The following is a 17,860-nucleotide window of genomic DNA, read 5'->3' on the forward strand; positions in this document are numbered from 1 at the left end:
ACTTCCGGAGCTGGAGATTGCATAAAAGCTATTGTGATCAATGATCACCAAATCATTCTCCTCTAATTTGTCCAATTCTTTCTCATAAATAATCCCACTCTCCAATGCTATGATGGACTTAAGAAATCAAACAATGTCAGTGAACTCTCAGCTAGGAACGTTACTGATTTAACAATTAATATCAATTACAAAACCCTATCTACCTCACATGTCAGGCATTCTGTTAGATTCAGTGCAGTTTCAAGCACATCCCAAGTAGCTTTGAGTCTTGGAAAGCTCTTTGGAGTCTACCTACACCATTTAGTTTTGTAACTCTTCCAAAGAGAAGGCAAAGATATAGAGAAATTGCATCAGGGGACTCTTGGATTGAAAAGATTTCATATCTTTGTTTCAGAAGCAAAGTCCAGAAGCATGCTCTGTTAAACTTTGTCCATATTGATCTCTAAGTACAGGTTGCATGAAACATAACCTATTATCAGTATGTTTAAAAAACTGTAAGTAACAGCACTGGATTCTTTTCCTTTATCTCTGCCATTACTCTCCCCTTTCTACCTCTATTTAATTCAGCAATCCACAGTTCGTTTTACAGCAAAATATGTTTTCCCAGAAGCTCAAAAATGCTTTACATATTCCCATATTAGACAGTATTATAAAAGCAAAGTCTAGATTTGTAAAGATTACCAACATAAATTATTCACTTACCTGTTTTTCAGCTTGTCCATAATCTGATCCCTGGGGTGACAAAAAGTGACAAATATGACCGTTGTTTTTTGCTTTTTCTCGAAGACCCATAGCAGTTCGTACTGTGGCATTTCTGGCATGAACAAACACCATCACCTTAAGACAGAAAGAAACAAGGCTGATGAGAAATAATTGAAGTCTGATATAATGAAAACAATTTAATAACAAAATATTCCCTATAAGAACAAATTAAATGAGTAAATGCATGGCACACCGATGAAAGCAAATGTCTTTCTAGAGAAATTAATGGGTGATCCTGAAGGGTGATCCTGAAAATATTACATATATTATATTTAATGTTTTCAGAGAGCTTTTGAAAAGGTTCTCATTTTTAATTCTTTAGTCTTTAGAAGGTAGGTAATATTTGTTGGAAATACTTCTTTTTCAAAAACTAGAGACATTGCCATTGAGGCAAAAAACTGTGTTATTTGACACATCTTAAATGATATAGTGATGATAGTGAAGTGATAAGTTGGTTGATGGTATGATTTGACTGTGCAAGGCACATGAAACAAAAACTGACTATAAAGAGAAGAATGAAATTAAGTACCAACAAATGCAATACACACATGGGAATAAAAATGTTAAACTAGCAGACATTATTACGGGCTTTAAACCACATACTATCACTCATAAAGATGCCTTAGAAACACTGTGGACATTTCTCTCAAAGTATCAACTGAGGATAGAGTAAAAAGATTATCAAAATCTTTGAAATCGATAGAAGGAGAATTAACAACAAAACAGAAAGCATCTTTGAAATGATTTGTACATATGTCACAATCACAGAATTGTCTGGGTTTGGAAGGGACCTCAAGAGATCTTCAGATACAACCCCCCTGCCAAAGCAGTATGTCTGTAGTAGGCTTTGAAAACAACTGGATATCATTCACATAACCCTCCAATCATTTATTATCGTCATTATTACCATCATATATAACCTAAACCAAGAGTTTGCAGTGAGATGTTAATAGCTATACCTTTAGAAATATATATGAAGCAATTTAAACTGGTATAAAATTAAGATTCACTCAAAGGCACATTTAAGATAAACCATAGCTGTAAGTCCCCTGATGGGAAGAAGGTTTTTTCTCTTCATGAAATGAGGAATCAACCATTCATTGTCCAGTCAAGCATAGAAAACATCTGAGCCAACAAATCAGCATTTAGACATACAAGTGAAACAATGTTTGAATAAATAAAAAGAATGGCCAAAGAATTCATTAAGCAGGGACAGTATCCATTAAGCAAGAAAATATGAAATAAACTGTAGGAAGAAGGGTTAAGTCATTCCAAATAGACCAGAAGACTTCAAAACGGAGACTGGCTGTAAGACCAACACACACTGCCCAAGAAGTATGTGTGTCTAATCTGCTGCACAATGACTGAATTCCTGTGAACAATCATGAATAATCATCAAAAAGATATGACTGAATGTTTTAACCTAAGTAAACAAAGAGTGTTTTTTCTTCTACTTGTTCACTTATGCCTTATAGGAATGTAATTAATCTGTGCTAGTCGATGATGGAGAATATCCGTCATTAATGACTAAATGCCACTTAATTACAGTGCAATAACAGCTCGGAATGTCTGTTAGCCAAATACTACTGGGAAAAGTACACTAAGGAAAACACTCAATATTTTCCCCCTGAGAATTTTGTGTTGCCTACTGTTTGCATAAATTGACAACACATACTTGGTCAGACAGCTCTTAGGTTTGCTGAAGTATGACAATATTATAACTCACATCCTTAAAACTCATGTATGGAAAAGTTTGAATGATGGGCTCATAAGTAAATAACAAATGTTGTTTTGCAACTTCATCTATGGTTAATCAATGTAACAATGGAGATACAGTTCTATTTTAAGGTAGTTTCAGTTGCATTTCAAGACAGGTATATCAAATTCCAGAGAACTGTGCTTTTAATTTTGGTATTTTGGCAGCACCATCCTTGTGTCAACCTGTGGTATGTTACTAAATTATTTTTAAATGAAACACTATTAGCAAATCAGTGAGCTATATTTAAGGCATAATTAAGCAAGTTATTAACCCTGTTCTAAACTTATAAAGTCATAATTTAATTAGAAATGTAGAACTTATATGTATTTTTATATAAAAGTGTCTATAAATAGATGTAAATTTATATAAACTATAAATTTATGATTAGAAAAATAAGCAAAATGAATGCAGGTGACAATACAGAGAACAGAAAAAAAGAGAAACAATGCTGCATAACTATTTGGCTTCCTGGGAGCAATTACTCAATACCTTTTTTTAGCTTATTTGATATAACTTTCCATTACCATTTTAGCAACATTGTGACTTATGTAATTATTGGCTTTCATCTAAGTAGAAATATTCTCAGATACACGTCATGGTTAGCAACACGCAACACAATTTTCTCTAACTTAAAAGGAACACATTGGCAAAAAACTTTTTAAAAAATTCTTCAAAAAGAGGCTACAACATAACAGAATATAGTGCATGTCCCTTATGTCTTCATTAATTAAGGATTAGTTGTCTATTTATCTTTTTGTAAATTCTTTTTGAAGAAAGCCTAAAAAAATACACAAATATTCAGAACAGCAAATTCCTTTTATTATTGGATACATCATGCCATTATGCTGTCTTCAGTGAATTCTCACTTAAAATACTGTCAACAGGTTTCACTGGAAAAAAAAACAACTTAATTTTAAAATCAAATTGATTTGGTAGCTTACTAATATGTTTCTTTTTAAAATGAAGTCATATTAGCATTTGATTCTTTGCTGAAGAGATTAAAAATTCATTTTGTAAAATAGCTAAATCCTGACAGTTAAGAAACTGAGTAAATACAGTATCAGGTATTGAGGTGAAAGAGAACTGGTCTTTTTTATGCAGGTAATTCTGAAACTTCTGAATTAGGAAGTGTAATAACATTTGACATATTGATTCTTTAAAAACAAAAAATCAAAGAAAAAAGTGACAACAACTCACATATGAACTAAGAGGTTTTATGACTTAACTACAAAATAGATTTGTCAATTGGTTTTACAAAGTATTTAATCTTCTAGATTCTATTTTATTTCAGTCTTGCATTAATTTTGAAAACACCACCTCTATCTTAAATCTAAAATACCAATTTTGTGAATGGTGTTTATACAGCATTAACATTAATTACATTCAAACTTATTAGAGCAATACATTTCTGCATGTTTTGACATAATACTGATAAATATCTTATTGGTTCTCCTGTCCATTTTAAAATTCATAATCAAAGACCAAATGAAGTGTGATCTGACTGATTTTTTTGGGGGTGGGTGGGATTTGTGTCTAGAAGGGCAAAGCTCAAAGAAAAGCTGCAAGAAGGCATGATTTTAAAGTTTGAAAGGAACTAATAAAACCAGTCAAAAATAGCAAGCAGATCTGCACACAAGTGTGTATTTACATCCAACAAACCTCTTAATTGACCAGGGTATAATTCCTTTATGGCTTGTTTAAACAAGATACAGAGAAATACTGGGATGTAAAATCAAATTAAACAAGCTACTGTAGAGAAAGCATTTTAGGTGTAACACTTTGGTGTCTAGAACTATTTTTTAAAATGAGCAAAAAAGCAGTACTAAGAAACGAGATGAGGTAAAACCATAAGTCACTACAGTTACACAAAGTAGAGCACAGAATACTAGTCACAGAGAATTAGAAAATAGGCTCTTAACTGAAGAATCTTCTTTGCAATTATGTAAATAAATAGCAGCAGCAACACTTGAATGAAGCCCATTCCTGAAACTCTAAGTGTAAGGAAAAACCCTCTTAGTTCTGATCATAATCATGCAGAGTCTTTAGGAACTGTCACTATAATGTCCTCATCCTGTTTAGACAATGATAAAAAACAGCAAAAAACAATACAGAAATATTATTCCAAAGATCCAGTTCCTTTCTCAAGATGAAACAGTGCTAACGGCACTCTGGTGGATAAAGTAGTAATATTGATGTCTAATTTTCTACAAGTCAGAAACAACAGAAAGTCAACTTACTCTGAATTTCTGTAGGAAAATAAAATTTGATAGTTGACACTTAGCTATAGAGTATTATGCAAACAGACAAACGTAGGTATACTTCATATCTGAATCTTGGCCACTGAACATTTCTAAAAACACTGCATAGCATTACTTTAGCAAAACCTTCCAGTTAACAAACTTTAAAGCACATAATTCAAATAATAATTGGTTTGTTTCAGAACAATCTGGATCCTTTTTGAGTGTGTCTAGTGCCTTGATTTTCTTTGAAATGGCAGAGAATTAATCTAAAAAAGTGACAAAAGATATAATGTAGCACAAGGGAAGATTTATCAATGTAAAAATCATACAGAATTTGGTACATGTAGTCAACTACTTGAGATGCCAGACAAGATACATATGAGCTCAGGAAATGCAGATGTTAAAAGCACAGCTATGAGGGGTACTACCAAAGACCTAAATCCCTTAATAAGTAAGAACATATCAAGTTAAATTGAAATATCCTCAAAACAGTTGAGTTCTTGGAAGAAATAAAGTTATACAGTCCAGGGTAAAACTAAACAGAAAACAAATAAACAAAAAAATGCAGTGCTGACAATTAAAGCTCACAAGACTATTACCGTTGTAATAGGATCACTGTTACAATATTCAAAATGAAAGAAAACACTTGTGAAAATGTTTATAAGTAGCATTTCTTTCATGCTACTGTGAATGTTAATGGTGCTGGAAAAAGAGTTGGAGCCTTTTCCCTAAAGAAAAAAACCTAAGAAGTTCCTTTCTTATCACTGCCCAGCATAGTATATGGTAAGAAACAAACTTTGGAACTTTAGGAACTTCGATACTAGGAGGCATTCAGTTTAGCTCCTTCAAAGACTGGAAGACAGATGGGTTGGGATAACGTTTCACGTTTTTTCTCCAAGGTCCTATAAGACCTTCATCTTTTATTTCATCTGTTATATTCTACCCATTCAATACAAGAATAATACTAAAAATTTCTTGCTGATATCCAATACTACAAATAAAAAACAAATTATTTTATTCCATTTACCCAGGGAACTGAGAGATTAGTATTTAAACAGCATATGTTTCTGCCTTCAGTTATCAGAGGCTTGGTACAGACTTCATAAAACTTGTGTTATACTTTCTTAAGCTCCTGTCTAGATGCATTTGAATGGGAACTTCCCTCCAAGTGCAATTCCATGCTGGGATTTCCACAGGAACTGAAAAGCTAGCAGCATGTTTCTCTGTCAGGGGACTGGAAGACCTTTCAAGTGCATGATTAGGAATATTAGTAGGATATAGGAGTCATACAGGAAAGAAACCCTGGAGCAGTCAACTCTGACTTAAATGAGGAGGCTGGGCTACAATTCAGCCTCTACATCGCACCTAACTACAGAAATACTTACACAACAGGATGGTGCTAAATTGGGAAGCCAGTCTTAAACAACACAGTCTGCAGTTAACCTCCTTTTGTTGAAACATTATCTGCCACATTTTCTATGTGGAACAGACAATGCTCAATTAATCTTTTTTTTTTTTTTGTACATCATTTTATCTAGCACACTGATCAAACCCTGCTCTGAAGACAGAATTAACAATTCCGTAATGTGATTTGTTGTAAGGTTAATCATTACAAGAAGTCAGGATTACAGAACATCGAGAAAAAGGTACACAATATTCTTTCCTCATACGCACATTTTGCAACTGAAACCAAGGTTCATTGTATTCACAGATCGTGAGTCTTAAGATGTGAGATCATACTGCTTAATATGATAAAGTAGAGCTCCTATTAATTCTGTTGAAGGCATGAGCACCCAATACTCTTAATCATGAGATCAATACTTCCTATGTCACAATTCTCAAAATTTAGAAGCCTTGATTAATACATGCTTCTGAAGATTTTTATTTCGGCAGCTTCAGCTTTTGTAACATCAAACGTATACTGTTAGAAGCAGGGACAGAATCTAAATTTTCAGTGAAGTGTTTCTTTGTCCTATATAATAGACCATCTCCTTTTTTCCTATTATTTTTTATTGTATCCATCACACTATTTTAACCTTCTAGAATGAAGATGTCATTATACAGAACCATTTCTTTAACTTGTTAAGATTTAACACATTTTACTAAATAAGGAACAAAAAGAAAGAACTTATATGTAAAAACCCTTGGAATATTCACCGACCAAAGAACACATCTGCTATTCCCTTAACATCTTTTGTATGGTTTCTTCTCACAGAATCACTGTATAACAATGTCTAACATCATCGCAATCATTCATTCAGAAAGATGTAAGAACTTGTTATGCAAACAGTAACTATAAATTAACTGTTAATATAAATTCTGTACTTAGAAGCCTTTCTGTAGCTGTTATAGAAAGACACCTATTTTTCAGATGTGTAGCATTTGTTCTCTTTATGAAATTTACCTCTTTTTTTTTTTTTTAACTAATAATGTACAGTGGAATTTGTTGGCTTTTATGTATGTCATGATCATGTAACAACATCTGACTTAATTTTTAATTTAAAATGATTGCAAAAATTGCTGAAAATAAAAATTACTTTTCAATGAGAGGTAGACAAACTCCAAGGTCTAATTAAAAAGACTGCTTTATTAGGTGATTAGAGGTGCATAATCAGATAACATTTAATTGTAATCTCTGTAACTTCACCAAATGTTTGTAAAGAACCAGTCCTAGCTAAAAATTGACACATAAGACCTCACTGAATGTTTTTTCCCCAAAAAAGTTTGTGAGCATTTACCAAATATGTTGTGAGACAGCAACATAGCCTTTAACGGGTTAATTTAGCCTGTCCTAACTGTGTCAGAGAATATTATATTTCAGTGGCAAAATCTCTGTGCATTAAATTATGCAAATATGTTAGGAAAAGTAATTTAGAATAGAAAGAAGCGGTTCCACAGCTACAAGCTGTGTAATTAGATCTGTACTCTGCAGTTCAAAGCTAGCTCTGGTGTATACAGCCCTAGTGCTGAAAGCGTCTGCTGCTGCTCTCCCAAAACCAAAGCTTTTAAATGACAAAAATATTACAGAAAGGAAAAGGCAAATGCCTCTAGCTAGGTTACCTCCCCAGAATTTTCTTAAAGCATGAAACAAATCAAGCGTTCTTGCTAAAGACTTTGTTTAAAATTCACAACAGGAAGTGCTTGTATTCCCCCAGTGTTGCACATTTCCAGGCTGTAATCTCCCTGAAACATGTTAGCACATTACTGAAGCAGTGAAATGCGTGTTATTCGTAATACCTGGGAGAACTAGTACTTTTGTGCTATCCTGGACATGTAATTAGACACTTGCAGAACTTGCCATATTTTTATTAGATGAGAATTTTATTAGACGAGAAAGAAAAAACACACCATATGCATGCATAACAGAAGTGTCTAAAATCAGATGACATTTATCATCAGGTACTTGAAATTCAGACACCCTTTCTTCTGTCTTGGACAGTAAAGATGCTCGGGATGACTTTTCCTACTGGAAAATCTCTCTTTCATGGTAACATTCTCTATGCTAACTCCAAAATGATGCATTCACCTTTTTGGAGGAGCACTCCGACTCTTTCAGGTATTTTTCCATCTTGCTATTAAAGTACTGGTCACACTAGTACTCTGTGAGTACTACTACACTAGTAGTCACACTAGTACTGGTTCAGCATCTCTGTTTTATTAACATGCCTTCTCAAGACAGAAGGCCTAGGATTTGCCATCACTCTGTATCACAACTTCCAAAGAAACTGGGACAAAGGAATGCAATTACTGCAATTTACTGCGATACAGATATTAATTATGTAGTTTAGAGACAAGTATAGGAATATATACATTATTTTAGCTTCAAGAAATTATTTTGCTTTACCCATCTAAGTCTTATAACACATTCTTTGATATGTATTCAATTCTTAACTGGGTATTACTTCTAATGAAAATGAATACCTAGGGATATTGATCGACAGATCAATGTATCCATCCATTTTCTCCCTTAAGGTCAGAATGAAGTCTCCTCCAAGGATTTTACAGAACTCAATTCCTAATGAAGTTTCAACACTTCTTCCCAAGGAGTGCTGACTGTCCCTACTTATGCCAAAAACGTCATCCTTTGCACTTCACTAAACAGAACCATCTCCTGGACTAACTAACTACAGTTCACTAATGTTTAGCCTAATTCTAAAGAATAATAAAATTGTTTATCATTTGTGCTATGATTTCTACCTGACTGCCAGGATACAGCTCAAAATTCTAACACCTAACAGTTAGAGCATGAGAAGTATACTTCATGCAAAATATAAATGAGAACAACACACATGGCTCACTAATAGCTCTTGATCAAAAACACTCACCGTAAACCCAGAATGGCTTGATTGCCAGTAATAAATGATAGCACGAAGGTGTATAAATGCCATTTCCCTCTCCCCTCACTGACATAACAACAGCTTATGAAGATCACTATCCAGAACTACTAACTAAAAAAACAGGAGTAAAGTATATGATATAAGATAAGCCCTACTAAAGCTTAAAAAGTTTAATGTACACATTTTGTTTGAATTTTAACAGATTTTTGTATTTTACATAGTCTTTTCTTATATTAACAAACAACAAGGAAATGGAAAAAGCTCAACAAGCCTACCACTTACCAAGGCAACAAGAAAAATTGAATTTATTTTAACTCATTTTAGTACATCATGGATTTAAGAGAAATATTGATTTAATCTGCACATGCATTAAGATTCTCTTTTACACTACAGAAAATGGAAGGATTACTAAACTGCCTAAAAATCATTCCTAAATGAGACATTCCATATACCCCCCTTCCCTTTATATAGAAAATTTTTTCACAAGCTAAAAGCAGACTGCATTTACTCATCATGCCAAATTAAATAGCGTGCATTAGAACACAGGAATTTTCATTCCCACTTGAGGGTTCAAAACACACACAAAAATTCATCGGGAGCCACCACTAAAAAAAACCACCATGCATTCAAGGAAAACATTCAGCAAATTCTGCTAAAGAACAAAGGCACACAATACCACACAGAATTTTATAGGAAAAGATTAACTAATAACAATGATAAAATAAATCTATAATGCCTCATCAACTAATCAGTACTGTAATGTGATATAATCTACTTTGAACTCTTGATAGATTAAGAGTAATTGCTGTCTCTGCTAAGTTTTGATTTAATTATCCACTCAAATTACTTTTGATCATCCCTGCTTGAACAAAAACTAGAATTTTTGAAACAAACTCTATGGAACCTAATAAAAATACTTCCTACCTAGTATAGCTACTCATCTAATTATCTATCTATTTAGATATACCAGTATTTAGTAGTGTTAATTCCTATATAACTTAGAGATTTTTACTGTCATAATGTGCAACTGCTCATCTATCTAAACATAACAATTCTACTTTTTAAATTCCCTGCAAGAAAGATGTATATCTATTACTTCATTTTTTGTATTTATTTTAATGTGGAAATTTATTTTTCACTTAAGATGAAATTACATTAGATATTGAACGAATATTACGTCATACACTTCAATCTCATTTTTGTTATTTCTCTTGCAATTTTATGCTAAAAGCTAAGGTAAAGACATTATATTAGAACTACTTTCTTCATTTGCTTACTATCTGCCCTCCTTTTGTATAGCCTCATGCATTTTAAGTCTATCATATAAAAAGTTTCTACTATCATACACATTCTGAAATACTTCAAGATTTTTCTTATTCTTAATTTTCATTTGTTACATTTTCCCTACATAAATCCACAACAACTATTTCCACCCACCTTCTTGTCCTTCACATGCTTGGAAGTGGTTTTCAGGATTATTTTCACCATCACTTTTCCACAAATTCAAGAATCACCATCCCACAGTTCCCCAGATCCTCCTCCTTTGTTTTTTTTGAAGATAGGCATGACATTTGCTCTCTTTCAGCTCTCAGGAACCTCCCCCTAATCACCTTGGTCTTTCAGAGATCACCATAAGTTGTCTGCAATGACACTGGTCAGCTCCTTCAGTATCTGTGTGTGTATGCCATCAGGTTCCATAGACGTATGTAATGGGTGAGTGAAAGGGAAGTCTTTGCTCCAGTCTTTCCCATATGTTTTAGGGACCTGGCATTCCTGAAGGCGAATCTACCAGCAAAGACCAAGGTGAAGAGGGCATTCAGCAGCCTTTTCTATATGCTCTGTCACCAGGTCTCCTGCTTCATGTTCAGCAGACAGCCATCATCTTCCCTACTCTTTCTGCTGCTGCTGCAGTACTTATGGATAAGAAGTCCTTCGTGCTGCTCTTTACATCCCTTGTCAGATTCACCTCCGAGTGGGATTTAGCTTTTTGAATCCTATTCCTGCATGCTCAGTGTCTTTAAATTCCTCATGGGTCTCCTGTCCCCTCCTGTGTGCTTCCTTTTATTATTTGACTTTTTTTTAATTTTTTTTTTTAAAGAAGTTCCTTAATCTTCCATGCTGGCCTTACACCACCTTTACTAGATTTCCCGCATGTTGGGATGGATCAATCTTGATCTTGGCAGATATGATCCCTGAAAATCAACCAGCTCTCCTGGACCTTTGTCTCCAGAACCATCTCCTATAGGATTCTTCCAGGCAGATCCTTGAAGAGGCCAAAGTCTGCTTCCCTAAAGCCCAGGGTTGTTATTCGTCTTTTTGTTTTGTTGCCTCCATCAGAATCCTGAATGCCAACATCTCATGGTCACCGCAGCCAAAGCATCTATTTCTATTTTTTTGTTCTCCAGTACAAGGTCTAACAGAGCGTTAACACTCAACTACTCAATAACCTGTGCTAGAAGTTGTCATCAATACACTCCAGAAACTTCTTGGATTGCTTTTGCCCTGCTGTATTATCCCTGTATTATCCCTCTAGCAGATATCAGTGTAAAGTTCCACAGAAAGACCACTGACTGTGGACATGAGGCTTTTTCTAATTGTCTGAAGAAGGCCTTAGCTACTTCTTTTTACTGAACAGTAGGTCCTGAGCACGCTCTCCCAACAACGTTTGTCTACACATAAGCTCTGAGCTGGCTCATCATCCCTAGGCAGAGCTCCAGGTATCCCTGCTGTGCTTTCACGTACAGGCAAACTCCTTGCCATCCTAGCCTGACCTTTTCAAAGAGCCTGTTTCCACCCACGGCAGCACTCAGTTGTGTGAGATCTGTGATCTCAATGAGATCTGAGCTCAGCAACTGAATGCAGACCCCTAATTTCTCCTAATTTCGTTCAATATGCTGCATGTAGAATTGAACAGGCAATTCAGAGAGGCATTGAGCTGTGCTGATGTAAAGCATGACATTGTGTTTTCTGCCACATTATGAAAATGAAAGGCTTAGGGGATTGGTGTCACTTCCATTCAAAGCTATGGATGAAACAGTTTCTGGACCCATAAGTTTTACATTAAGCCTCTAGCATTAAAATGAGTGAGTATGATAATATAAAACCTTTACACTGAAGAACAACCAGTGCGTATGCATGGAAGGATGCTTCTGCATAAAAAGTATTTGCCCACATGAAACTTCATGATTCCTCCTTTAGAGCTATTCAACAGTAAGACATTTTTAACTAGCGTATGCTGATTGGTTTGTCTGATTTAGTTTATATTAGGAAGTTTTAAAATACTATTAGAATAAATTACCTTAAAAATTGTAAACACTTGTGTTTATGATAGTGTTTTATTATATTTTGAACTACATTGAACAGCCTATAAAATAAATGCATAGTTATGGAATCAATGCTTAACTACAGATTCTGGATATTAGCAGGCATCCTTTTCAGAACAAGACAATGGGATCTTATCTTCAATTTGTAGCTTTAGCCAAATACATTTAAATTGTAGGTAAGTTAATATCTAGTTTGAATTAAGTTTATTTCCATGTACTGCAGGGTAATTTATTTTAACTTTATTAGATTTATATAGCAATTGATTATTCCCCAAAACAAAGCAAAAGCACAATTAAAAACACTCTGAGGCAATTAAAGGAAGAAGAGGGTGAAAGAAGATAACATTCATTTCCTTAATATACTAAGATTAGAAATGTCTAAAACAGAAAAAGATCTTTCAAAAATGTATTATGTTATTTCTGCAAAACAGTGTGAAGACTTATCCTTACAAAATGCAGAGCAAAAATGAAAAGAATGAAAACTGATGTAGAAGGCAAATTATTCTCTAAGACAAACAAACAATACTTTACTGACTCCTACAGGTAGTAGAAATTATTCCGAATTTTAATTGACATGACAGAAATAGAAATAGCAATATCTATTCTTGTTTAGAAAATTAAGCAAGAAAAGCTAGTCTATTACTATGCAAATATATGTCATTAGGCAGCTAACAATTGCATTCTTACAGATGCCAATGGACTTGAATTACAATTGTTATTCAAAATTATAAGCAGCTTTTCACTGCATCTTTTTTTAGCAAAACAAGATCATGCAAGAATTTGTTTTAAGCATTTCCTTTTGTCCTGGCCTGACATTAACTATTCTGACTTCATATAACACAAATTTTTCTTGGTTATCATAAATTCAATTTCTGACAAATCATAGATAAATCATGAAAACTACTCTATAATAAAGAGTTGTAAAGTTTATTTTCTTATGTTTCCAAAACTATATTTACTTAAATATATACTCTCCTTAGGTACAAGAATAACCCAGAAGCCTGCAGTACTATGCAAATTATGCTCATGAATGGAACATAAAGGATACTAAAATCTATTCTCATTCTTTTTACTTAAGAAAAAAAAAGTAAGAAAATTACAATGTCAATCTTCTGTTTTTTTTGTAAGATCCCATAACATAAAATAAACCTAATAAACAATTAAAGAATGAAACAGTCAGACGGTTGGATTTTCTAGCTTAATTCTTACCAGTACTGCTTTAAAAACACACATTGTTATCCAGAAGCTATCCCCCTACTGTTATCAACAAGTTTTCTAAATTCACAGAGAAGTAAATAAACAACTTCAAATGTTTTTAAACTTCAATGTTTTTAATATGAAGCTTAATAAAGTTACGAAGAATTTAAATGATCCAGTACTTTTCAAAGAAAAGTAAACAGTTCTAAAACAATTAGAAGTGCCTCATAAACCTATACTTTATATACTTAGACCTTCTCAAGATGTCATCTCCCAAATAAGAAAATTATAAATACCTCATGATTAAATATATGACAGTATATGAATGTAATATATTCTGGAATCATCTCTTCAGTAACCACAAAAGAAGTTAGCAATACCAAAGAACTACATATGTGAGAAATCTCCTATCCTCGAAAGTGAATACAAGTTGAAAGGAATTTCCTGATGCATCTTACCATCTTAATCAAGAATTTTTATTTCTTATCCTCATAGATTCCTCCAAATAACTTATTTTCTATATCCGTATCACCATATAGTTCAAATAAAAACACTAATGAAATTGCTACAGGGTTCTTTGGTAACATCTACTAAAAAGTCTATGAGTCATCGGTGGACAGTAGTTGTGTTGTTACATTTTGAATAATTTACAAAAATTTTGGTGATAATCAAGAAGCTTGTTAGTTGATACTATCTATTAAACACAGAGATTTCTTTCATGGCTACAACAGCAAGAATTTTTCAAAAGTTTCAGACCACTGACTATCCTCAACATTTCTTCTGGAAGAAATCATTTATCCTTGTCATTAAATTCTTACTGAAGACCAACACAAAGATAATGGGCATCCACAGACTTAACTTCCCACAGACTTCTAGACCATAAATAGTCTGCAGCTCTGTGTTTGAAAATGACCTTTTAACATAGAGCTAGTAAAACTCACAGTATTAGGCTGCAAGAGTGATGTAGCTGTCTTTACCACATCTGTAAGTGGATGAACACATCTATTAGATGTATTATATAAATATAAACAAATATATTTATAATATATAATATTATTATAGTATATAATAATATAAAAATATATAAATATATATTAAAATAAATATAAATAGTATGCAAACTATACACCCGTAACTTAACTTTCAAATCTCCCATAAAAGGCAAGCTCACTCAAATGGCCTATTACAGAGTAATAAAATTTATTATTATTTATTATTTCCTTCAGACTATGAGAAGTTAATTATTTGGAATTAAATTTGATATTTTATTTAATGATTCAGTGTACACTCATTAATATCAGAAGAACAGAAATTCTAAATAGGAGCAACTGCAACCTTAAACAGATGTATTACAAATATAGACATTATTGCGTAGCTGTGCAAGACTATAGATATATACCAAACATCCTGTGAACTCATAATTATTGGTAGGAAAATAATTTTGTGCTTTTGGTCTACATAAATTAATTGTGAACACCTGAGTAGACAAGCACAGACAAGTTACTATGTAAACAGAGACATATATGCAAAAATTATCGTAAGGCATAGAAATGTAGCACATAAACATTTAGAAGACTATCTAATTGAAGAATAAGGGGTTATTATGTGCATAACTTGTTACAGCATCCATTTCCAGCAATTTTTCATCTGTTCATATAGGCAGCTGACAAGGTATTAAATGTTTAAAGCCAAAGAGATGTGACCAGAAAATATAATGGAAAATAATATGAACATGTCATTTAACGATATAGCATGAAACATCTGGTACGTACAATTTTTTGAAGGATATCATCTACATAGTTAGCGCACCAATATAGTATTCTTAATTAAAGTAAGATATGAAGTTTTATTTATTCAGACATACAATTATGGTAACAGTTATATCCCTAAAACTGCAAAAGGCAGTTATCATGGAAGTGCATAAATAAATGATGAAGACAAAGAACATAAAAATAGCACACCATCACCAGATTATTTAGCCTGTGATTTTGTTAAAGAAATTAAACATACTAATGGGCCCTACCCATGCAAAAACTACATGAGAAGTTCTACAGAAAGGTATCTAAAATATTCAAGGCTTCACTTAATCAGCTGACATGGAAATAACACCTGAAGAGATTAACCATAATTAACCCATCTTGTCTGACCGCTTTAAACTTACATATGTGTGCACATATAAACAATATCTGTACATATATATGCAAATAAGATGTACCTGGAAAATAAAAGCAATCTGTATAGATATAGAGCTACAAAAACTCAAATGGACTTGAATAAACGTTTTAGGCTACTAAACGGAACTCAAAACCCCCCAAAACCTTGGATAGATAATAAATTTTAACAAATTCAGTAATTTTTCAGAATTATTTGTTCAAAGTGTGCTATACACACTATTTAACCCAGGAAGAAGACTAGGACAAGCTTAATTCTCAAGGTAGTAAGTTCCAGAGAGACCTCTGGAAAAAAATACTGTTTTATTAAATCTTATCTTAGGACACAGCTATAAAAGCAATGTCAACAGATGCAGTAACTAAGCTTATTAAACTTTTATCTTCACATGGCTTCTGCAACCAAATAACAGCTGGAAAACTGATAATAAAGAAATTTAATCCATCATTTCTACAGATGAAATTAATACCTGTCAAATTTACTTCTGACAATTTAATACAATAGTTTTAAAATAACTACTCAGACTTTCTTTTTTGGCTTAAGATAGCTTTTAAAGGCAAACAAGATGACACTTCTCAGTACTGCAAAGTTCAAGTTAATTATTGTAAACAGAGAACAATTACAGACAGTGAATCTTTTATGTGCTATAAAGCATGGAAACAGTTTTGACGGTATAAATTCAAGTATAATCTTTTTCTGACCTGTGACATCAACAATACTGATTTGGAAGAATATTAAGTATTAATAATCTGTGTAAGATGATAATTAGAAGTTATTCTAATATTAAAAAATGCATATTATCTCAATATTGTTTCTAAAGAACTAAATGCAGAACAGTGGTATAGAACATTTTAATTAAGCACATACGTTCTAATTAATAGACCAAGTCTGATCTCTACCAAAACTGCATAGGAACCATATATTAATTAAGAATTGAACAAGTATCATGGCAGCATTTTGCACATTTAAAAAAAATATCAATCCACATTTAATTTTAAAAGACAAAAGATAAAGATGTCTTAGGTATATCAGGTGCAGTTGTAACAATATTGTAAAAAATGGTAACTGTAAAATGCTAAATGAGGCAGAAGAAACCAGCTAAAACTTAAGAAACTAGTTCAAAGTAGAAGAGCAGAAGCTCAGCCACTGACAAGTAGATACTTGAAAAAACACTTTTCTTCAAAAGACTGTTAAGAAAAGTGAACTGAAATAAGCAGAAAATGGGCAGTGTGAAGATCACCACTTGCAGCATCAACAAGTGATGGTTCTGTCTATGGCTGTTCCTTGTTTTCCTTTTCTTGTCCTTCTGTCTTCCTCCACATTTTCAGTCCCAGTGGTAAGACTTCCAGCATGTTAATAACCTCCTATCTCCATTGCATTGAAAATTATCAAAAGCAGTGGAAAATGAGACACTTGTTTTCTTAAAGAGGATAAAATGTTACAGTAGATGAGAGAATGCCAAAGGCACTCCAAATTGAAAACTGTAATCAGCAACCAAAAGGGCAAATTAGCAAAGCGCATTAGGTAAGGAACCAAGACTAAAACTTAGGTATCTATGGCTGAAGACAGAGTAACAGAGTACTGAAGGTTGGGGGAATGTGAGTGGGAAAGAGGGACACGGAGAGGAAAGTAAGGTGCAGAGAGTAAATACGAGAGACCTGCTGAAACAACAGCAAGGGCAAAGAGCACAGGAATTCTTTTGAAGGTTTAAGTAGTATCAAAGAGAATCAGCTATAATAAGAAAAAAAAAAGTTGCAGAAACGGACAAGATGAGTAGTCTGGGGAACATGGCAAAAGCATGAGAGGTTTACATGTGCAGTTTGAGGAAGCACTTTCTTCGAAATCTCTCAAAGAATTTCTGCAACACCCCTTCTAAAACATAATGTAAAAATTAAAAACAAAATCCAAAGATACCTTCTGTATTTTCAGGTTTTTAGAGGCTCTTCATTTCACAAAAGTAAAAAGAACAGAAAAAAGAACAGCAAGGTTCTGATCAATTCATAACAGCAGAATTAGTTAAGAGGTGATGGGGACAATGAGAGAAACATATGATCATCTTTTTCTCTCAGTAAC

At 33.3% G+C, this 17,860-nt stretch overlaps 1 protein-coding gene across 5 annotated transcripts in view; it reads right to left on the reverse strand.

The window, feature by feature from the left end:
* ASCC3 (activating signal cointegrator 1 complex subunit 3) overlaps positions 1–17,860 on the reverse strand; it is a 282,651-nt gene that overhangs the window by 136,258 nt on the left and 128,533 nt on the right. For all 5 annotated transcript variants that reach the window (XM_083831844.1, XM_083831841.1, XM_083831842.1 and 2 more), the window contains exon 14: positions 703–837. In XM_083831844.1, the coding sequence (XP_083687970.1) occupies positions 703–837 (135 nt within the window). The remainder of the gene's footprint in view (positions 1–702; positions 838–17,860) is intronic.

Source organism: Anser anser (genome assembly GCF_964211835.1).
Source record: "Anser anser genome assembly, chromosome: 3".
NCBI classification, from domain to species: Eukaryota; Metazoa; Chordata; class Aves; order Anseriformes; family Anatidae; genus Anser; species Anser anser.